At 45.1% G+C, this 22,764-nt stretch overlaps 1 protein-coding gene across 3 annotated transcripts; it reads left to right on the top strand.

Moving 5' to 3' along the window:
- Window positions 1–146: 146 nt before the first annotated feature.
- Window positions 147–18,655, top strand: LOC124339941 (collagen alpha-1(I) chain-like). 3 transcript variants are annotated; one of them, XM_046792916.1, is made up of 11 exons: window positions 147–1,194; window positions 9,953–10,873; window positions 10,948–11,106; window positions 11,188–11,615; window positions 11,699–12,010; window positions 12,091–12,625; window positions 12,696–13,760; window positions 13,836–14,231; window positions 14,296–14,518; window positions 14,610–15,822; window positions 15,902–18,655. In XM_046792916.1, the coding sequence occupies exons 2-11, from the start codon at window positions 10,054–10,056 to the stop codon at window positions 17,312–17,314; spliced, it is 6,564 nt and encodes a 2,187-aa protein (XP_046648872.1). In that variant the 5' UTR covers window positions 147–1,194; window positions 9,953–10,053; the 3' UTR covers window positions 17,315–18,655. The 3 variants fall into 3 exon arrangements, with proteins under 3 accessions (XP_046648872.1, XP_046648873.1, XP_046648875.1); XM_046792917.1 differs by lacking the exon at window positions 147–1,194 and adding an exon at window positions 6,977–7,445; XM_046792919.1 differs by lacking the exon at window positions 147–1,194 and adding an exon at window positions 9,120–9,229.
- The last annotated feature ends 4,109 nt before the right edge of the window (window positions 18,656–22,764 follow it).

Consider the following 22,764-nt stretch of genomic DNA (forward strand, 5'->3'; position numbering starts at 1 on the left):
GTTCTTGAGTTTCCCACTCTCGTATTTCTTTTTCTTTATTTTCATCCTTTCAATTTTTATCTTTCTTGGTCTTGCGTTACTCGACGTCATTTGAGGCTTTTGTCTCCAACCAGCATAGATGGCAGTTTTCACCGTTTATTAATCGGCCGCTAGATGGCAGTGGGCGTCCAATCTTTTTTTCCGACAGGACGCGCGTGGATTTTCGACAGCAGCGATTGGTTCAGACACCACAGACGGCTCAGAGTGTGGCTGCATGAGAGTGTGTGAATTTCCCTTGCTCACACACACACAGACTGAGGTCTGCACACAGAGACACACACGCGTCACTTTTTGGACAACACCAATCCTCGCGTTCCGTGCAGTGACAACAACTTTGACAATCAACTTGTTCGTGAAAAATCAATTGATCCTCCAAATTGGTGTGTGTGTGTCATCAAAAGTGTCTTACACAGTTGGTTTTTCATTTTGAAACTGCACAGCAGACGGCTCCAGCGCGGCCATTGTTCTTCTCTGCCCCCCCACAAGTTTTTCTCTTCAAAATCCCCGGAAACTTCAATTTTTTCATTGGGGAGGGGATTTCTCTCTCGTTTTCAATTTACCGGCCATTTTCCGCGTCGAATTCTGAAATTCGTGGATTGGGGAAAAATCGATTCAACTTTTGGAAGCAATTTTTGTCTGGTAAGCCGGTCGAAGGAGGAGGAGGGGGTCTGTGTTGTTGGAAATATTTGCCACCAGTCTCGCGTCCAAGATGGAGGATTCCATCAGCTGTGGAGTAGCAGAAAAAACCAGCAGCAGCTACAACAACGCGGCTCAAGTGCGAGTGGTGTGAGTGGTGGTGGTGTATGTTATATCGTGTGTGTGTGTGTTTTTCGCTTCGCCACCTTTTTTTTTTAAATTCCTGATATCATTTGGGGGTCAAATTGAAACCACCCGCGAGATTCGTCTCGACAAGAAACACAAACGTTTGGCAAGAAGAAAGTGTCGTGTGAGTTTTTGGCTATTCAGTGTGCACCCCCACCTCGTGTGTGTGTGTGTGTGTGTCAGTGATCATCTCACCCAAAAAATTCGAATCGAAAAAAAAAAATTGAATCGAGAAAAAGAAATCAGAAGAAATCGGTTGGAATGCAATTCGTCATCGACTGCTGCCGCCATCTTTAATCCTGCAAAAATCACATTTTCGTCGATTTTCGCCAGGTAATAATTTTTTTTTTTTTAAATTCGAGCCGTCGTAAAATGTGTCAAATGGTTATAACCATTTCCAATCAGGTGTGTAAATATATATGTCGGCCATCTTGTGTGTGGAAAAAAAGTTTTTCCATTTCCCAATCGTAATCTTATCGCTGTGTGTTGTGTCGCCGACTTTCGCCACACACACACAAACTCTCTCAGATTATTATTATACTCACAGACGTCACACACACACACAAGCCAAACAGTAATAATACCGGCGAAAAAATACGAATAGTTGACATTTTCATGTTTGGTTTCCATTTCATTAGCCAGCATAGGAGGAGGGGGGTAGATGTCGTTCGTCTGTGTTTGTGTCATCTTCTTTTCCCCCTAATATTTTCGGTTTGGCCCCAAGGGGCCTCTTGGATTTTTTGAAATTGTCAGGGATTTTTTTTTCGGGGGTTAAAAAAAATTCACCCAATCCCTCCCTACAAAATGGCGGCGGCTACCCCCTGAACCCCAAAAAGATAAAAAAGAAAAGAAAAAGAACAAAATTTTTCCATTCAACTTCACATAAGCGGGGTGCATTCATCCGGTATTTTCTTTCCCGCCAATCGCCATTCCCCCTCTTCTACCATGTTTGGTCGTTGCGTTTTAATGTTTTATTTTTGAACGAAAACGAAAAATGTCAATTTGATATCATTTTAAAAACAATCTCACGAGAGAAACCAAGAAACTGACTTAAAATGGCAAAGGTTATTTAATTCGACCGCTAGAGGCTCTGATTGAGAGTTGATCGAGAAATAAACAAAAAATTCAAAATTCTGTTTATTTTACCTAATTTCTTTTTCAAAAAAGTTATTGTTGAAAGTTGTATATTTCGGTACGGTTCCACCATGAAGAAGGAAGAAGAAACCTTTTTTTTTTCTTCTTTCTTAAAGAAATAAAACTTCCCAAAAAGACGAAAGGCATTTTTATGAGGCCGGGGGGTTGTTAAAATAAATGGATGCCATGGCATCAGCTAGGCAAAAGGACGAGAGGAAGAAGTAGAAGAAGCTCAAAAGGAAGAGTTTGGATGAAACGTTGGAAAAAAGAGAAGAAGAAGAAGTAGAAGAAGAAGGAAGGTTTTTCTTTTTTTGAAGCCCCTGGAGGCGGGTCCCGGTCAGCTTCCCCCATAGGACACACACACCACACCAAAGTATTTGCCCTTCAAAAAAAACTTTTTCCACCACCTTCAGAGTCCCCCCCACCCGAAAAGAGGTGGAATGAAAGAAGGGCTGGATGAACGGTCGGATGTGGAGAGAACTGAAAAAGTTCCTTTTTTCTCTTATTTTAAATGGCTCGTCTATTTTCAGAGAGGCAACGTCGCCTTTCGATCGGGCGACGATGTTTTGTGGGGATTTTTCTTTAATTTTTCTTCTTCTTTTTTTGTTTTTGTGGGAAAAAATGGGGGGTGAAAAACAGACACACACACACAAATTGTACACCACCACCACACACAGGACATGTCCAGTTGTGGACTTTAGAGGGTTGTGGCTATTTGTTGTTTATTGACCTGTTAAGTACTGGGTCTCTTTCTCTCTCCTTCCATTTTGGAAGAAAAATTACGGACACCAAAATTTCCACTTCACGGATGCTTGGACGCGTTCGTTCGTCTACCGGTGGGGTTGGTGTGTTTGGAGGGGGGGGGGACCCCGGTGCAGTCAATGTCCCAATATATCCCATTTCCTCTTCTTCTGATTACCTTTCTGGTGTGTGTGTGTGTGTGTGTGTCTGTAAGTTTTTATTTTTAAATTTATTTTTGGGTATTTTTCAACACGCACCACTGCGGCTCGTTCCCTCTCCACACACACACACACGTCCGTCATGGAAAAAGTCGCTCTTCAAAAATAGCCTCGAGGGGTAGATACCAAACGACATGAGCAGCAGCAGCAGCAGCCCTTGGCTTTTCTTATTTCACCACTACCCAAAGATTCTTCTTCTCTTCTTTTCCAATTTGTTTTTCGGTTGGAAATTCAATTCGAAAATTGGCCACGCAAACTCCCGAAATTGTTTAGCGCCCAACCCCGTGACGAGTCATTTGCTCCAATCAACTTTGAACTTGCCCAACTACTTGGACGACTTGTTTGAACTCTTTTTTGTTTGGCTGATTAGACTCTAGGAGCAGAGGAGGGGGGGGGGGAATAATAGGTAGTTGGGCAAAAGAAAGTCTGTAACTTTCCGGTTTTTCAGGTGTGTGATGCGAGTGATGGCGGATGAGGCACGTTCCACCGGATTTCTACTTTTTTTTTTTCACGAAAAATTAGGTCCTTTCTTTTTTTGTTATTATTTTGTTCTTTTTTTGGCGGATTGTGTGCGGCTTTAAAATGAGATGATGATGGAAGTGTTTTTGTAGTACAACATTTTCCGGGCGGAAAGTTCTTTGTTTATTTTGCGGAAGTTGACAGGGCCGTCATCCTTGAAGCGTCTCGTTTTTATCCACGCAAGACATTTCATTTTCTGATCTTTTGAACTGACGACGACGACAACTGGGGAAGAGTTCAAAAAATAAAGTTAACAATAAAAAAAGGAGAGAAAATCTCACTCGCCTGCGGGCGTCAACGGGATACCCAGGATACCCATTTCCTTCTTGTTATGATCACAACACGTCAAGAGGTCGGGCGTCGGGTGAGTTGTCGGGTCACTAGGTGTCATCCATTCCCACCTCCTTCCTCAAGTTGTTGCCTCTTTTTTTCTTTTCTTATTTTGATCACATTTTTCAGTCAGAAGAAGAGAAAATTCACCAAATTCAAATGCTATTTTTTGGCGGGAAATGTGAGAGATCTGCGCAGTGGCGTCAATCCCGTAAAAGAAGAGAAGGAGGAAGTACATATAAGAAGGCCCCCCCCCCTCTCTCTCTCTATTATTATTGATCGGCCACACACGCACAAAAGAGGTGGGGGAAGGCGTCGTCGTGAAAGAAAACTTTTCTTCTTCCTAGTTTTCATCTTCATCGAGGGTGAAAAATCCCAATCACCAATTATTTGGCGTCATATTTTCCATCGCCGCGGCGTCGTTGCCGGTCGCAATGCTATCGATTATCGAAATTATTTGAAAAAGAAAAGGCCGGAGAAATACAGAAAATTGAATTGGAGTTGATTCAATTCCCGCTTTGTGTTGAGGATGGGGGTAAGAAGAAGAAGGGGTGTGGAAGAAGAAAGTTGGGTGTGTAGTATCGACCGGGAAGAGACGCCACCACCACCACCACCTCCTCCTCCCGACGCCACCGCAGCCCAAAGAGAAAGACGAGCTCTCCCTCCTTATTGCCTTTGCCTTGTCAGCTGGTGCATCACACACACACACAGACAGTTATTTATAATTCACTCCCTCGTCCGTGTGTGTGTGTGTTTCCTCCTCTTTCCTCCTTGTCTCTCCTCCTCCTCTCTCCCCATCTATCGTGAATTCTTTCCCGTTTCCATCTTCTTCTTCTTCTCCCTCCTCTCCCTCGCTTGTGTATATATAGAGACAGAGGAGTTCTCCTCTCTCCCTCCTTGTCTCTTTTATTCTGGTAAAATATAAAACCACACACACACAAAACACATTCACCACCAGAAAAGCTGCTGCTGCTGCTCCTCTTCTTTTTCTTGGGAGTCGTAGTCAAATAGTTGTAGTGGGCGATGTTGCCAGATTGATGACGATGCTTTTGGCTGGCGACAATCAGGTGTTATCACCACACAACAAACAAAGGACATTTGGAAAATAAAAAGGAATTGGATGTTTCAAAATTGTTGCAAATGAAGGACAGACGAGAGAGAGAGGGAGGGAGGGAGGGGGGAGAGGAGGAGGACGGAAGAGGAAGTGTCGGAAAACAGACGCCGGCCGTGTGTTTTTTATTCAAGGCCGTCCTTTTTATTTTATTTTTATTTTTGAAATTCTTTGCCGTTTTGACAACGTGTCTTGTTTTGTGTCTGTGAAAATTTGATTTCAATTTATTCGGGAATAGATTGTTAAGGACTCGGGTAGACTAAATGGTCGGGTGCATATTTGGTATGGCGGGGAGGGGATTTTGCCTTGATTTCATTTCGGTGGGTGGGAGACAAAAGAGACGACGATTGCCCTTCAGAAAACCAAAAAAATGCGCGTGTGTTGTGTGTGTGTATTCGGGAGCCCTCTAACGGCCGTGATGGATGGACCACCGAGTCCACCTCGCATTGGGAACGCGGGGTGGATGGCTCTACACACATTTCGAGTCTCACCGAAAAGTTCGTTTTTTTTTCTTCTTTTTTTCAATCCCCCCCACCACCACCTTCTTCTCCTCCTTCTTCTTGGAACCAATGAACACGTTTCGTATGTCTGGGAAGCGAGTGGGGTGGTGGTGGGGAGGCGCCCAGGTAAATGGAAGGAAGAGCCAGGTGATTATTTATGTACACCGAAAAGGAGAAGAAGAAGAAGAAGAAGATGGTGGTGGTAACCTTGAAAGGAAAGAAGAAACAACAACGGCGGGAAAGGTTTTTCTTTTTCTTTTGAAACGATGTAAATCAACGAGTGCAACAATCTCATTCGTTATTTTTTTTTTTATTATTCTTTTTCTTTCTTTTTTTAAAATGAAAAGAGAACGAGCAATTGCGTTCGAGAGAAGAAACAGGTTTTTTCTTATTTTTGAGCATCCGGTTGACGATTGTGTGTGACTCCATTTTGATTCAAATTTTGTGAGGGGGGGGGGGGTTGGGTGACTCGATTGATCTATTACGTCATTTCTATTTGTGGGGGGATTTGAAACTATTTTTTTTGCGGTCGCCATTTATGGGCTTGCCAATGATCTTTCCGTTTGATGATACCAAATTTTATTTAGATTTTTATTTTAGTGAATCAGTCGTTGCCCGAACGCGTCCCGTCGTGTGTCCGTGTAATCCTTTTCTTTCTTTATCGGGAGTGGGGGGGTTCGGGTGCGGGTAGTAGAAGGTGGTGGCGGCGCAAGGAGAAGGTTGGAGAGTTGACATTGTGATCAATACCGACCGAGAAAACCTTCTCCCTCCCACCAGCCACCCTACGGGGCTTTTATTTCGTGCGTGCCGGCCCACCCCCATCGGTAACAATGACGTCATAACACACACACACACATAAGAGTCAAGAGACGACGACGACGCGCACACACACACAACTTGGCAAATCAATTGAGAAAAATCCTTAAAACCTGATTGCAGCTGCTCCTGCTGCCATCTAATGTTGACGAGGGCAGAAAAAGTCTTTTCATTTTTCTTTCGTTTCCAATTCAATTTGAATTTTTTCGTTTCTTTTCTCTTTTTTTTATTATTTAGCTCTTTCAACACATACACACGCACAACACCTTACGGCTATGTTTGTGTGTGTGTTTGTTGAAGAGGATATGATGCAGATTTTTCTTTCTTTTCTCGCTTCGTTCGTCTGGGGTGGCGGTTGGCTGGGATCAAGGCCGTTGTCATGGCGATGACGGTCATGACGGGAGGCACCAACTCCCGATGTGTTTTTTGTTTTTTTTCTTTTTCTGTCTATTATTTATTTATTTCTTCTTGCTTTGAGTTATGAAGAAATCGGTGATCCGCATGGATTTCTGCGAATTTTCTTACTTATTTTTTAGACTTTTACGTTGAATGAAATTAATGATTTATATTCAGTTTTTCTTGGGATTAATACGGTTGAAGGTTATGGGTTCGTGTGTGAAATGGATGATGACTCTTAATTGTTTTTCGAATTTCAACAGTTTTTCACCGTTTTTTCCCAAGTTTGTTTGGTTCCGAATTGTTCACTTTGGTCACTAGATGGCATTTGACTAGCCAAAGGCTAAAGAGGGAAGGGTTTTATTGATTCCCTCCCTATCCCTTTCCTTTATTCACTCTGTTGTGTGCGTCGTCGTATTTCCCTTCCTCCTCTGGGTGGGTGGGTCGTGTGAGTCTCTCGGTGTGTGTCTGTGTGTGTGTGTGTGATTCGAGTACATATAGTTTTACTCTTGTTTTGTTTATCATCATCGTTCCCTAACGCGTAACATTTAAACTGATCGGGGGGAAAACAAACTCCTGCCACCGCCGAAAATTTCGCATCGATGAACAAACAAATGAATGTCGATATTTGGCGCGTGTGTTGCACCGTCTGTTGTGCTCGTCTTGTAATTCAATCAGTTTGGAATAGAAATGAGAGAAACAACACCAACAACAAACAACAACAACAGCATACACGCGAGTTCCGAAATAGATTCTCTCCCTTCCTCTATCCCGCCACCCTATTCGTATTTCGACTGCGCCTGCAAGGAACAACATTTTGTAAGTAGTTCCGCAGGATTGAGACTTTTTTTCCCCTCCAAATTGTTTGAACGAAAAACAAAATTTTCAAAAAATTCGGTCGGTCGGTTTAAATCCATCACGCACCAAGTCGTTTTTATTTTCTTCTCTTAATCTTTCATGGGCATTTTTGGTTTAACTTGCCCAATTGGAAGTCAAATTTGGTTTTCCCCTAAAATTTTGGCGCCATTTTGATTTGAAAATTTCAAAGTTTAGTCGAGTTTTAGAAAGTCATAATGAATCAACTTGAAAACATCTTGAGGATATCTGAAGGGAAGAAATTGGGGGGTAAAGTGAAAAGTCAATGGGACGGTGGAGTGAGATTGGGTGGAGGGGAGGGGGGGGGGTGTTGTAATAGTAGTACCGTAGTGCGTACCCGTACAGCGTAGTGGTAGAGGGTGGCGAGTGTGGGCAAAGGATGGATAAGTAAAAAGCAAACGGATCGATATAGCAACAGTGTGACTTCCGGCCGTTGGATGGCGCGTGTGAATCGAGACTGTGGCTACTTAGACCATTCCCAGACGGAACGGAACAAAAATTCGCGCTAATTGAATATTGGCAATCAAATTAGTGCGAAATAATTGAATAGAAATGCCAATAGTGGCGCGTCGGCCCACCCCCCATCGGTAGTGATGTTACGTTAGACGATTTTCGCTACGTTGGCGTTATCCGCTAGGTTAACGTAGCCGAGAATTTCTGACGTTAAGTTAATACGTTAATTAACGCGTTATTAAAAACAGTACGTTAACGTAAATTGACGTAAAAAAAAATTGTCAATTCGTTTATGATGAGATAGAAGAGTTATTTTACCAAAAAGATTTAGTTTTTATGTTTTATTCATAAATGAGTTAACATTTTAAAATTCGATTTTTAAATAATAAAAGACATCCCTTCTTTCTATAGGTCATCCAAATACGATCGTAAAATAAAGTTCCACTTTTTCGGTATTAAAACACTCGGCGGGAAAAGAACTAACAAACAGACACAGAATAAAATTTGGTGGGTAGACTTCGATATTTTACTCTTTTCTGACCAAAGGGAAAATTGAATTTAAAAATTTAAAAAAATGGACCGGCCTAATGCTCCTGTACAGGAGATAACCCAAGTGCTGCTTTTCCGGCCGTGAGCTTGATTCTACTTCCTTTCATCTGCAATTGCGGATGTGAAGTGAAAATTGCATGTTTTTTTATTTGATTTTTATATAGAGTAAAATGCGTATTACACTGGCAAATTTTTCCGTCGATTATTTCTAGTAATTTTCTTTCGTTTTCGTTCATATTCTGATCAGAAACGTCATCGCTGGATAGTGTAGGGAATGAGAAAGACGACTAATCTGTAATCTTTGCAAGAAAATAAGCTAGTTGACCGATTTCATTTCCCCCAAGCCATCACCTAGCTTACGGTTCTCGTAATAAAAGAATTTACTAAGCCAATCATTTCCATCCTTTTGCTTGTGCTTGGTCATGGTGAGCCTTTTGGTTACGATCACCAGTTTCTTGATTGTAAGCTGCCGAAAAAAATGGGAAATTTGAATTTTCTCGGTTTTTTCTTATTTTTTTGGATTTTCGACTCATTTTCGAAATCTGGCAAATGCAAAACCGAGGTTGCAGACTACAATGTAGTGAGTGACACAGGGAACGTTGGGAACGTCTCTTTCTTATTTGATTTTTGAGAGTGTAAGAAATTACTACTAGAAATCATAGATGAAAAAGCCTACAAGGAAGTAGTTTGTGCACCTCATAAGATTCATAACATTCTTTTGGCAGGTATGTTTGTCTTATTTTTGTAAACCTGAGTGCAAATGTGTTGCAATCTATAAAGCTGGCAGTGGTACCCACAGACACGGTTTTTTTTCTTGTCACAGACCAGGCCGAATTAGAAAAGAACTTGGAAGAAAGTTATGAAGGCATAATTTCTGACATCTTAGTTTTCTTATCCAACATGATCCATGTGAGCAAGTCACTTGGTGGTTCTCATTGGTAAAGCAACTTAAACACTCTGAAGGGAGCGTCTGTTTTATTTTTTATTTATAAGAGTGTGAGAAATTGCTAGAATCATAGATGAAAAAACAAAAGTAGTTCGTGCACCTCACAACTGACATTATTTTGGCTGGTATGTTTGTGTTAATTTTGTAAATCTTAGTGCGAATGATTTTTTAATGTATAAAGCTGGCAGAGGTAGACACATACATAGGTTTCTTTTCCTTGTCAGAGACCAGGCTGAGGCCGAATAAGAAAAGAACTTGATAAAGCATCTTGGTTTTCTTATGCAACATGATCCAAGTGAGCAAGTCACTTGGTGGTTCTCGTTGCTGAAGCAACTTAAACACTCTGAACTTTGTACAGGTTTATTTTATTGATTTGAAAAACTAGACAAAACTGAATAGAAAATTGAGATTTAAAATTGAAATACATTTGTTTTTTTCTTGATTAGTTTAATTTTTGCCGTTTGTTGTTCATAAATTTAATTGTCTTGTTTTTGTATTTTAGGAGACCGCGCCGCTCCGCTGTGGAGGACGACGCCGTCGACGAATCGCCGTGGCTGGACCACCGCGACCAAGCGACCCGCCGCCCGAACCCGCTGATTGACCATGAGCAAAGAGAGTAAGGAGAAGAGAGACAAGAAAGGGGGCGGGGCAGCCGGACAAGCCAACCAGCAACAACAAGCCCCTCCTACCTCGTCGTCGTCGTCGTCATCGTCGTCGTCGTCGTCTTCGTCCGTGTCTCCTTCGCAGTCGTCTCAGGGCTCTTCGGCCCCCGGCTCCAACGGCGCCAACAACGGCGTCAACAACGTGTCCAGCGTCAACAACAACAACCTTCAGTCGGAGAACAGTCCGACGACACCGGCCACAGCGACGTCTTCCGTTCCGCCCCTGCAGCAGCAGCAGATACAACAACAACAACCCACCACGCCCACCTCGTCGTCCAGCACGTCGTCAGCCGTGTCCAACTCTTCATGCCCCAGTGCCGATCCATCACCTCCGCCCCTACAAGGCGACCCATCCGGCTCCAGCACGGTGGCCGCCAATCACAAAGAAGATCCCGGACTCGGGCTGCAACAACAGCAGCAACAACAACAACAACAGAGTGTGTCATTAGTGAGCAATGGTGAGAACAACTCTAGTGATCTTTTGTTAACGCCGGGTGACGGTGTCAACAATCACCAACATTCGCCGTCTTCAGTGATCGGAGGCTCCGGGGCGCCGTTGGCGTCGTCACCGCAACAACATGGCAGTGGCGGTGGCATTGGCAATCATCTGACGAGCAACGGACCTCCCACTCCATCTTCCGGCGGTGGTGGGTCGAGTCTGATTGACCTCAAAGGACCCAATAGCAACAACATGGTCAACACGAACGGATCTCTCCTGCCATCCGGCATGGAGAGCTTCCTCAACGATCCCGGACAGGACAGTAAGTACAAGGATTGAATTGATTTGAATGAAGAGATGATTTAATTTGTCTGATTTTCGTTTGTTTTGTTTTAGCATTTCATTTCTCGCCCATCGAGTCGGTCAAATCCGGCGGTGGTGGCGAAATTATGGGTGGATCCGGACCTGATGGATCAGGTGGACCGGACGGAGGTATTTTCGTCAACCAGTTACTGAAAATGGAAGACGGCCTATCCGGAACAGATTTCGGCCATCGTAAGTTTCGTTCTGATGCACCGGATGGAAACATTTCGGATAATTGAAATGAATTGAACTAAAATCTATTTCGTCAATTAGTTTCAGATCCTTGCCAGGGGAACCCGATGGGAATGGGCATGGGAATGCCCGGCAATGTGATGATGGGTGGCGGACCGATGATGGGCGGCCCAATGGGTGGCCCCATGAGCGGGCCGATGGGTGGACCTATGGGTGGACCAATGGGCGGACCCATGTCCGGCATGGGAGGACCGGTTGATGGCAGCATGATCGGCCAGTCGCCTCAGCAGCAGCAGCAGCTGTTACCACCTCAACAACAGCAACAACAACCCATCAAACAACAGCCGGGCAACAGCACGATGGAGGCGCAGTACATGCAACAGCAGTCGCAAATCTTCGTGTTCAGCACCAATCTGGCCAACAAGGCGGCCGAGTCGGTCCACCAAGGCCAGTTTCAAACCATCATCGCCTTCCACTGTTCCCAGCCGGGGACGAAAAAGATTCTAGAGGTAATCTAATCATGTCGTGTCATTTTTCCCGACTCGATCGATGACTAATGCGGATGGCATTTCGTTTAAATTAATTTACACAGAAATATCCGCCCAAGAATCCAAACAACCGTAATCCGCCCAACTGGATGCAGCAGCAGCAACAACAAATGCAACAACAGCAAATGCATCAAAAACCGAAACCTATGCAGCAGCAGCAGCCGGGCGGACCGAATCCTTACTGCCAACCGAACATGCCTATGAAAGGCATTGGAGGCCATTTCGGCACAGGGCCAGGCCCTGGACCCGGCCCGGGTATGAGTCCTAATCCCGGGATGGGAGGACCTGGAGGCATGAGTGGACCGGGTGATTTAAATCAAATGGGTGGCCCTAATCCGATGGGTGGATGGAATCCGGTAAGTTTTTCATCCATTTTGTTTGTTTGACACAGTTGAACAGCAAATTTGAATGTTTTCTTTTTTTAATTTAATTAAAGGGCAACGAACCGATGATGTCCAATATGTCGATGCCAATGTCGATGCCCGGACAGGGTATGATGCGCGGGCCACCAGGATCTCAACAAGGCAACATGGGGCCGTACGGTCAGATGGGAAACACTCCCGGTGGCCCGGGTGGACCCGGCGGAATGATGCAACAGCAGCAGTGCTGCCCAACAGGCCCTGGCGGCCCCAACCATCCGACAGGGATGGTACCTTGCGGTCCGGCTAGTGGTGGCGGCCCCGTTCCTTGCTCGTCGGCCGGTCCGATGGGAAACCCCAGTGGGCCAATGTGCGCCAACAAAGGTGGGCCCGGCGGAATGGATGGATCCATGGGGCAAATGGGTGGCCCTGGGTCGGGTGGGGGAATGATGACGGGTATTCCGGCCGGAAGTCCAATGGGCATGGGAGGACCTCCCGGACCAGGTGGACCCATGGGTATGGGCAACGGCGGCCGTCCTGGCAATGGAAATATGCCCAGTGGACCCATGATGTCTCAATCAATGCAAGCCGGAAACATGAACATGCCTCAAGGTTTGTCAAAATTAATTGGAATTTCCGTCTTGACATCAAAATCATTCTAATAATATGTTTGTATTTTTAGGAGTGAAAATTCCCGATGAAAACTTGACGCCTCAACAGCGACAACACCGCGAGGAGCAGCTGGCCACTATCCGGAAGATGCAGCAGCTTCTCTTTCCAGAAAATGCTGGCCCAGACGGTGGAGTTGGTGGTGGCATGATGGGTCCTGGATCGAGTGGAAGTCCTTGCCCTCCCGGACCTGGCAACCAGCAGCCCGGCATGATGGGCCCGATGGGAGGTGGGCCTGGTGGTCCACCGGGAAACCAAGGCGGCATGATGATGATGTCACAACAACAACAACCTCCTCATGGGATGATGCCCGGTGGCTCTGGTCAAATGATGATGCCCGGCGGCCCCAACCCGATGATGCAGCAGCAACAGCCGCAACAACAGCATCAGCAACAACCGCCTCCTCCTCCACCCCAACAGACGACAACTTCCAAACCGCCGGCCAAGAAAAAGCGAGCCGGAGCGGCGGCGGCGGCAGCAGCGGCCGCCGCAGCTGCAGCTGCAGCCAACAACGCCCAGTCGGGCGGTCCAAGTCCAGGCGGAAACAACGGCCCTTCCGGACCGATGGGTTTGAGTGGCGGCCCGATGGGTGGCCCACCCATGGGCGGAATGATGCCCATGAACATGCCACCTGGAATGGGAATGCCTGGCCATCCTCAGATGCAAGGCGGACCTATGCAACAGCAACAACAAGGCGGCCCGATGGGACCTGGAGGAATGGGCCCTGGCTCCATGGGTATGCAAATGGGAATGGGCGGACCTATGGGCTCGATGGGAGGACCGATGGGAGGACCTATGGGCGGACCTATGGGCGGCCAAATGGGAAACCAGATGGGAGGACCCATGGGTGGCCCGATGGGCAATCAGATGGGCGGCCAAATGGGAGGACCTATGGGTGGTCAGATGGGACCCATGATGGGCGGCCCTATGATGAATCAGCACAACATGGGTCCAATGGGACCCATGGGCCCTATGGGTGGCCATATGGGTAACCCAAACATGATGCCGATGAATATGCAACCGGGTGGACCTGGATCAGGCCCAAGTCCGGGTCCTCGATTACCTCAAGGCGGCCCAGGTATTAATTTAAATTTTTTTTTCCCTACTGAAATTCAACTGGAAGCTAAAATGCAATTTTCTCAATTTGTTCCAGGCAATATGAGAATGCAAGGACCACCTCCACCTTATCACCAAACGCAGCGATCGGCAAGTGTGCCTGGATCGATGACGAGTCCAGGGCCTGGCCCGGGCTCACCGAACGGCACTGCCGGCCTATCCATGCCTTCACCTCGGACCGCTTCAGGTCTCAATTCCCCGGCTGATGGCCAGCGAGGAGGTTACCAACAGCAACAGCAAAGGATACCATCGGGACCCAGCCCGTCTTCCTCTAACCATTTGAATACTCCGCTCGACTCCCCCAATCCCAACAACGGCGGCGGAGGCCGGTCGATGAACCCCAGTAATCCCGGTACGCCTCTGGCTGGACCAGGACCGCCTCATGTCTCTCCCGGAATGGGTAACCTCATGTCTGCAGGGCAACCTCAACCTGGTAGTTATTTGAATCGAAACATTTACGTTTTTGCAGTGCTTTAAAATACAATTTCTTGTTGTAGATGGCGTGTCTTTTGGCCGTCAGTTGCAGTCATTCGCTCAGCAGAAACAACAGCACGGCGGCCAGCAGCCGAATAAGCAGCAGCAGCAGCAGAACGAGCCCAATTTGATGCCCGTTCCGTCGCCGCAGCAAATCCAGTACCTGAACGCGTTCGAGGCCCAGGAGCTGACCATTCAAAAGCAGCCAAACACCAGCTTACGGGACACGGACATTCTCTCGCCTTCGTAAGTTACACCCAGTCAATGGAATTTCTTTTCCGGCCGGCAGGCTCAAAAAGGACGACATTAATTGCAACCGTTTTTTGGTTTCTTTTAGTTTACAATCTGGGAATATGGACGGCAGCGGATTAGGCTCTTCTTGTCCGGACTCTCAGGGCAACAACAATCAAGGTCAGGGCCATAATCGAGGCATGTCTGGTCCCAACACCCCGCTCACGCCGTCTTCCAACGCCAACGACTCGCTACCGCCTCGCTATCCGGGCCATAATAACTCATCTTCCGGCGGCGGCGGTGCCGGCCCCCAAACGCCACACACGCCCAATCCTACCAACCCGTTTACCGTACCCAGTCCCAGTCCGGCCGGTAGCAATAATCAGTGTCAGCAGCAGCAACAACAGCAGCAACAGCAGCAGCAGCAGAGCTCTAATCAAAACAGCATGGCTGGACCGCACACTCCTCTGGCTCCTACGGAGAAGGCGCGCTATCCGGGCCCCTCACCTGGCCAGCAACCTCAACAGCAGCAACAGCAAGGACCCAGGACGCCCGTCAGCAGCAGCATGGACGGAAGTTCTGGTGGAATGCCTCGAACGCCGGGCAGCATCAACATGGACATGATGGGCGGCGGTGGTGGTGGTGGAGGAGGTGGAGGAGGCAATCGGTATCCGGGCTCCAGTCCGCAAATGCCGGGAGGCCCTGCCAGTGTCGGTGCTCCTGGATTTAATCAGAATTCCGGTGGTCCCATGATGACTGGGCAAGGACCAGCTTCTTATCCAACTGGTCCTGGAGGAGGAGCCGGAATGAAGATGCCTTCCTCGCCTTTCCCCGATTTGTCGTCACCGCGAATGGGCGGTGGAGGAGGTGGAATGGGTGACATGAATTCCGGCGGAAACTATCCAGGAGTGCCGTCTGATATGCCGCTCAATCCTGGCGGAACACCCAACAACGCCATGGGGCCATCGCCAATCTCATCCGGGCCTTCCAACAACAAAATGTCAACTCCTTTCGACCCAATTTCGTCGATGGCGCAAATGTCGCAACAACTGACGAGCCAAGTCGGCCCAGGACCCCCTATGTCTTCAACGCCTCCACCTTCCATGATGATGATGGGTGGCCCTAACGGAATGATGGGGCCTGGTGGAATGATGGGCGGCATGGGTCCTGGTGGAATGGGCGGACCAGGCGGCCAGATGATGGGACAATTCAACCCGTCGATGCACGGCATGCAGGGAATGCCTCAACAAATGAACGATCCCAATTCTATGATGATGGGGCCCGGTAATGGTGGGCCAGGACAATCTGGACCTGGAATGGTGAGTGTTTCGCTTCATTTTTAATCATTTTTGATTTGCCGTGAGATTTTAATTTAAATTTTTAAATCTTTCTCAATAGAATATGCACGGAGGCTATGGACCTGGACCTGGTCCGATGATGGGTCCTGGAGATCCGTCAAAAGGTGGCATGATGATGGGAGGACCTCCAAGACCGTCGATATCACCAGCTGGGCCCTTCCCTGGACCCGGCATGCAAGGAATGCAACAACAGCAACAAGGACCCATCAATGGACCGATGGGCCCCATGTCAGGTGGCATGCCTAGAATGATGGGTGGTCCTGGTGGAAGAGCCCCCGGACCGTCCAGCGGAGGCCCATTTAACGGAGCCAACGTTCAAGTGAAAGCCAGTGCACCTAACACGATCCAGTACCTACCAGCCAGACCTCAAACAACAGCGCCCAGCCCTAGAGGACCACCCAGTTTGGAATTCCTTCAACGTTTCACTGGACCTATGTCCGGCAACATGGACGGTGGGAAACCAGGCCCCGGAGGAGGAGGACAAAATCAAATGTTCTTCAACAGCGGCAATGGTGGAGGTGGGCCAGGAGGTCCTCATTCCGGAATGGGAGGCATGCCTATGAACATGGGCGGGCCCAACGGACCTGGTATGGGACAACAGTCTGGAATGGGAGGACCTATGGGCAACATGAACATGGGCAACATGGGTCCTGGAGGACCGATGAACGGACCAGGAAGTGGCGGCCCCGGGCCTGGCAACATGATGAACAACCCGATGGGTGGACCTATGGGTGGCGGAGGAGGAATGAACGGACCTGGCCCCGGCGGCGGAGGCGGCGGTGTCATGAGCCCAGGCAACGGCGGAATGAACGGACCCGGCCCAGGAGGAGGAGGCCCGATGGGAATGCAACAGCAGATGGGCGGCATGGGAATGAACAACGGCCCCATGATGGGTGGACCTCAAGGCCCTATGCAAATGCAGAGGCATCCCGGACCAGGACCGATGGGCATGCGACCGCAACAGCAACAACAAATGCAATACGGCGGCCCACCAGGCAATCCGATGGGCAACGACCAAGGCGGCATGTACATGGGTCCAGGTGGCAACATGGGAGGAGGCGGAATGGGCGGTGGCCCGATGGGAGGAGGTCCAGGCAATAATCCCATGATGATGGGTGGCGGAGGAGGAGGTCCCAATCCCAACATGTACAATCCTTCATCCGGCGGTGGCAAACCTTCATCCGGCCCAGGCGGAGATCAGAATCAAGGCCCGCCAGGCGGCGGCGGAGGAGGCGGTGGACCAGGTGGTTTCAAATCTTCGCCGTTCATGGGTCCGACGACAGCCGATCCCAACTATGCACAACAGTTCCATAATTTTCAGCAGCAGTTGTACGCCACGAACACGAGGAGTCAAATGAGCAACAACCAACAACAACAGCAGCAACAACAACAGCAGCAGCAACAGGCCATGGGAGCGGCCGGCCAGCCTGGCAACTTTTTCGGCCACAAATGAAGAAATTAAAAAGCAATAATTAAAAAAAAAAAGGAAAAAAAAAGAGGAAAGAATGTGTGTCTGTGTGATCGAGTGTGTGAGTGCGTCCGTGTGTGTGTTCATAATACATATTGTTGAACAATGTTTTCTCTCTCTGACTGAAGAACAGCAGCAACACAGAAGAAGAAAAAAATCGGCCGGCCGGGTGCTCAATTGGCTTTTTCAACAAGGTGCAGATTCTGACTGGCTACCCCCTTCACGTTCTTCATTGCGTCTCCCACCGCCTCCCCCAACTCCTCCTGTTGTGTACAGTGTTATCGCGTGACATCTCGTCCACCTTTTTACACCACATTCGAAGTTGCTAGAAAATTGAGAGAGAGATTAGAATTACATCCCGCCGACCAATAATTTCAAGAAAATTCATCGATCAAGATAAACAACTAAATTTACCCTGGAACTTTTTTTTTCGCTTTTTTTTTCAAATGTCCCGCGTGAAAATCATCAGATGACTACCTCAACTTGATTTTCGGATTCAACAAAAAATAAACAAAAAGCCCTTTTTTTCAATCTCCTCTCTTCTGGCTCCTCCGTTTTTTTTTTGTTTTCAAAAATGTCCAGGATTTACAAAAAAATTAAATTGAAAGAAACAACGCTCTATTATTCTTAGAAAGAAAACCGTCGAGATGTGCTGTGTTTATTATTATTTTTCTCTCGTCTCTTTTGCATGGCTAAGAACAATAAAAATAATTATCAATTACGCTCTCGTAAAGGTGTGTGTGTATGCGAATGGATTGTGTGCGTATATTCTGCCCTTGTTTATTTGTTTATTATTATTTCTCTGTGGTCTCCCTATTGGAAAGTGTTTCACTGTCGAATGTCACTCGCGTCCCGTGTGTGTGTGTCCACTTTTTCTTTGTTTGATTTCATTACGTGTCATATGAAAAGATGCGGCTGGAAGAGTAAGAAAAAAAAAAGAAAAAAGGCCCAAAATACTGAAAATGATGGAACTCTAAATAAAAAAAAAAAAAACAAGAAATTGTGTGTGAGCGCACGAGCCTGTGAATAATACTTTGAGCCCGCCCCTTTGACTCTCTATATCTCCTCTGATCACAAACGTTATAATAATAATATCCTAAATCTTGTTGACATTGCCCACGCTGCGTATAGGCGCGTGTTGTGTATTCATCCGTCATTAATTTGTAAGTGTGTTTCTTTTAATTGTTTGATTGTTTTATTCCTGCAATTTTTTGTGAAATTTCGGTTTTCTCCGTCTATCTACATCTTTGTGCTGCAAACTGTTTTTTTTTTCACTCCCTCTGTCCTCGGCAAAACAATACATTGTACATAGTGGTTTTTATGATATACGGACGTTGAAGTGTGTCATTTTCTTTTACCACTTGTCCGACTGAGGCGGACTGAGGCAATTTACAGAAGATGTTCTTCTACTTAATTTCCAGCGACTAAAACAAATTAAATCAAGGGAAGTGCCTTGATTGGATTGTAAGATTGAAAGTTGTTGTCCTCGAGCTAGCGAATTCCAAGGTTCAGGATTACAAAGATGATGAATTAAATAAAGGGGCAAATTTCACTGATGGCTGCCTGGCGACCATCTCACGGATTTAATCGCCACTAGGCTTTTTTCAACTCGAATTGATTAAAAAAAATTTCCTCGAAGGATTTTGAAAAATATTGGCGCGTTCGCCTGGCGCGAAAGTTTGAATTTTTTAAAAGTCCGCTGGACTGTAGGCCTGTATATATAATCATAAATTTTTTTTTATCACATTGAAATGCGATAATTGGCAGATTTATCTATCAGAACATGTTTTGATGTTGATAAGGAAAAACTATTTTTTAAGACCAATGGCTACAAAATCGAACATTGCGCAACATGGTGGCGCGCATTCAAAAAAGTATGAAAACGAAATTAAAAGTGACGCAGGTTCATGAAAATTTGTAAATGTTAAACAAGACCACTAACTATGTTTGGTAAAAATAGACTCGTAGCTTAAGTTTAAAGTATAATTTTTTTTGTAGGAGTAATAAAATACGTTTTTTCTCTAATTGTCGTTTTTCAACTCATAAAACGGGAACATCAGACCATAAGGATTTCTTAAATTTTTTTACAGTAGAATTCTTATTATATCTGCTTCAACATAAAAAATAATAGTTACTTTATTTTTTGTTTGGGAAATATTTTAAATTTCATACAAACAATTTTTTGTACTTAAAAACTATCAAATTTTCCCCTACAAGAATTAATAGTAACCCTTTTTTTTTGCATTTTAGTTGCTTAATACTATTTCTAGAATGAATTTGAAGTAAAAATTGTCATGCAAATTCGAGTTGGACTGCAAAAATATTCTTAATAACTTTTATTGATGTCAGAATTTATAGCAGAAAAGCCGGCGACTAGATGGCCTTTTTTTACACACCTGGGCCTGCATTCCGTAATTTTCACTGAAAGCTTATTATCTTGGCTAAAATTTAGCGTCGAAAAAAATACAAAAAAGTTTTAAATATACAGTCATGCCTGAAAGTTTCTTGAACAGGCAAATGGCTCTCTATGTTTTCAGTTTAATTTGACGGAAGGGATACTACGGTGCCTACCGTACCCCCGATATTTTACGCCCTTTTCTCTTTTTCTTTATATTCTTCTCTTCCTTTACCTACGAAAGAAAAAGAGAAAAAGGCGCAAAATACTGGGGGTACGGTAGGCACCGTAGTATCCCTTCCGTCAAATTAAACTGAGAACATAGAGAGCCATTTGCCTGTTCAAGAAACTTTCAGGCATGACTGTATAGCAGTATTGAGTGGTTTATCACTTTGCTTTTAGGGAAAATCGCCACCGCTACCAGGAGAAAGTTGGCCGTCAAGAGAACAGTAAAAGCTTACGAAAATAATGGGTCAACTTGCCCCAGCTAGCAGACAATGTTAAGTAAATGAGGCAACTTGTCCCAAAAATAAATGGCCGATATACCCCATGGTAGGTATTCGGCTTCATATTTAAAAATGAAATAGTTATGCACCTTCAAATAGAAAACCAAAATACACAAAGTTTAGCCAGCAAGACAATAAGCTTTCTGCCTGCAAAAGATCATATGTACTAGTTAATTTAACCCAATACGTGGGGGGGGGGGATTAATAGCGTAAAAAAGTTCAAACTTAGTCAAAAATTCGTTTTCCCCCTTTAAAATCTATATTTTTTACAGCAGACATACAGTACAGAGGTCAAAACGTTCTAATTATCAAACTACACAATACGGCTATCCTGAAATAAGCTCAATTTCAATTTTCATTAAATATATTAGAAAAGAGCGATATACCCCTAGCCTAGACCAACTAGCCTCGGTCTCCCCTACAAATACGATTTTTTTCATTATTCTATTTGAAATTTGATTCGAAAATTTTCTTCGAGAGAAAACTGGTGATATAACATATAACTTTTTCTAACTCAAAATTTCTGTAGAATTTAATTTTTTTTATATTCAGTTTTTATGTAATTATACAAAAAACTGAATTTTTTCTTATTATGTCCATAGCAAATTTAAAGATTTCGTTGAAGAATTCAATTTGGGCCAACCATATAATAAAAAACAACTAACTGATTCAAATCTGGGCTTGATTACGTTGGAATCGCATTGGGATTCTGAACAGGATAGACCTATTCCTGATTCTTAACTTCCCTCTCCAGTTTATGTTCCAAAAACTACCTCCGAAAAAGTATTTCGGACTCCTTGAGTCAGAGATCTCTTTTTAAGAAAAGTGGTGAACCAATAGCTTATCGCAAAATTAACAGTATAGACCTTTTTCCATTTGGTTCGGGTAAGTAGAGCGAAAAGTCGTGCGGCTAGTCGACTAGTGCGCACCATGGCGGGGGATAGCCGAAACTTGCTGCAGACTTTGCTTGATCCGGTCAATACCCCACGTAAGGCCATGTACTGTAACCTGTCAGGCTGTCAGCAGCAAAAGTGAAACCTGTTTTATTTCTTAAGTGTTTAAAATGGTAACAGCTTTTTGTTTGATATGTTCAACTTATAAAAAAAAAAGAGATCACCGAAGTTTTTTCAAAGTGCCAGAATGCAACATTAACAGTAATTCAATTGAGAAAGAACTCATTGAAAGAAGAAGAGCCGAGTGGTTGAAGTTGTCAAAAAGCAATTACAATAAATCCAAACTATTTGTTTGCTCTGATCATTTTGTTTCAGGTTATTTCATATTGTTGTTTATTCATATGTTATTCATTTGCTGCTGTTGCTCATCTTCTGCCAGGAAATAGGGCGATTCTTTTTACATTTGACCGGACCGGACAAAACGGGAGAGGATCAACATGCAGAGGAATTAATACCCACATAATCCTCTTGTCATCACCAGCATCGGTGACATGGAGAGGATCGATACAATTTCTCATGTGTTTCATCGTCCGGTATGTAGTGTTGAGGGTTCTTAGTTTGCAACGATGTCCTTTACGGTTGGTGGGAAACATTTTGGGGCTGGACAACAGTAAGAAGCCTTCCACTTTTCCGAAATCTCCAATTCCAAATTAATTACCAGTGATGTAACGTTGTTGTTGTTACGTTAAACTTACTGTGATTGAAATTCGGGTAACATTACTGAGCAGTTTGTTAAAGCTGTTATAGGTTCCCACGAGTCATGGCTGTCATCTTAGCCCACCCACTTCACTTTGTAAGCTATGCCTGTCCCAAGTTTTCTGCAAATAAAATTTAAACAGTCCAAAGTTAAATAGATTTGGCTTCCACTCCTACATTGTAAAGGCGTTTTCATAGCAGGAAATAGATTGCGATGAAAAAATATCAATTCTTAAAGTAGGAAAAATTGAAGCCAGAGCGGGACAGTAAACTGAACGACACAGAGTATGTCAATAAACATTAAAAAAATTACCCCTAGTCCAATATTGATTTGACCTCATAGACCTAATAGACTTCTTCCTCTGTAACATATGTAGTAGGTGTATGAGGCCCTATTTCACCGAAACAATAAACAATACACTCGATCAATAAACACGGTTATCGATGTGCTTCTACGCTGTATTTAAAAATAAACTAGCAGACTACAAACTATAGGTGTTGTCACCCACAAATTCTTCGGTGCTAGAGAAGTTTCCAAGGAAATTTTTATAATCGCATCTGAAAGGGTAATGAAACAGACGTCAAATAGGCGAAGACCAAAATATGGGAGAGAACAAAGAAAAAGACTTATTCATCCCCTTCCCATTTCCTTGAGTAACAAAGATCAAGTAGCACCCAAGCTAAAAAAAAAACAACATCCAGACCGGTTGAGATGTCCAATTGTCAGTGTTAAGAGTCCTTCGCCCTCTTCTTTTCACCTCAGTTCGTCAGCTTCCGACGAGAGTGACAAACACGACAAGGGACCCAGCCATCACATTCAGAACGATAACATAGATCCAATCATGGCACTTGAACTTGGAGAGATCGACCCGAACAGCCAGCGGC

Source organism: Daphnia pulicaria, chromosome 1, assembly GCF_021234035.1.
Source record: "Daphnia pulicaria isolate SC F1-1A chromosome 1, SC_F0-13Bv2, whole genome shotgun sequence".
NCBI lineage: Eukaryota > Metazoa > Arthropoda > Branchiopoda > Diplostraca > Daphniidae > Daphnia > Daphnia pulicaria.